This window comes from Ceratina calcarata, unplaced genomic scaffold, assembly GCF_001652005.2.
Source record: "Ceratina calcarata isolate Rehan_Ccalc_2016 unplaced genomic scaffold, ASM165200v1 scaffold5895, whole genome shotgun sequence".
Lineage (NCBI taxonomy): Eukaryota > Metazoa > Arthropoda > Insecta > Hymenoptera > Apidae > Ceratina > Ceratina calcarata.
This window is the reverse complement of record NW_017177125.1, coordinates 1-852: the sequence shown is the minus strand read 5'-3', so window position 1 is coordinate 852 and position 852 is coordinate 1. Positions and strand designations below refer to the sequence as shown.

At 35.2% G+C, this 852-nt stretch overlaps 1 protein-coding gene across 1 annotated transcript; it reads left to right on the top strand.

The window, feature by feature from the left end:
- Window positions 1–73: 73 nt before the first annotated feature.
- Window positions 74–846, top strand: LOC108629856 (rho-related GTP-binding protein RhoU-like; the record flags this gene model as incomplete). The annotated part of the gene is made up of 2 exons (XM_018032766.2): window positions 74–319; window positions 410–846. Coding segments are annotated over 2 exons (546 nt in total), but the record flags the coding sequence as incomplete, so codon positions are not given.
- Window positions 847–852: the final 6 nt, after the last annotated feature.

The following is an 852-nucleotide window of genomic DNA, read 5'->3' as shown; positions in this document are numbered from 1 at the left end:
TGTATATTTAATGCGTAGTATACAGATAGTCATCTTGAAAAAAAATTATGAATATTTTAATTGATTAAATTATTTTTTTAAACATGTTAAATGGCAATTGTTTATAGTGGTTGTTAATGTTGATGGTCTGCCAATAAATGTCCAGCTATGTGACACAGCAGGTCAAGATGACTTTGATCCACTAAGATCATTGTGTTATCCAGAAACAGATGTCTTCCTAGTCTGCTTCAGTGTTGTGTGTCCTTCATCCTATCATAGTGTAACTGTTCGCTGGGTAAATGAAGTTAGAAAACATTGCCCAAATGCACCAATTATTTTGGTAAGGAAAATAAAATCTTATGGGTAATTATAAACAATATTCAAATTAAATTTGGATATTCTAAATGGCCAAAGTCAATCATTGTTTTAGGTAGGCACAAAGAGTGACTTAAGATCGGATGTGCATCTTATGCTGCAATTAGCAAGGTATGGTCAAGCACCAGTGACGACCACACAAGGTCATCAATTGGCTCAAAGAGTTGGTGCTGTAAGTTACGTAGAGACATCTGCATTGACTCAGCATGATCTGAAAGAAGCATTTGATCAGGCAATAGTCAGTGCCCTTAATACAAGGAGAGGCAGTGCTAATTTGTTGTATAGACGCAGAAAACCACAGCCATTATGGCGCAGATGGTTATGCTGTTGGGAGAGACCATCGAGTGGTACATAAACACTAATTAAATAAACTCTCTAGAATATTTTCTGTGATCAAGTGCGACTACTTCGTTATCAGAATTTTTTAATTCCTATTGATATGGCATAACTACAGAACTTTCTGTGCTATTGATAAGCAAAAACTAGTGTTCATATTTT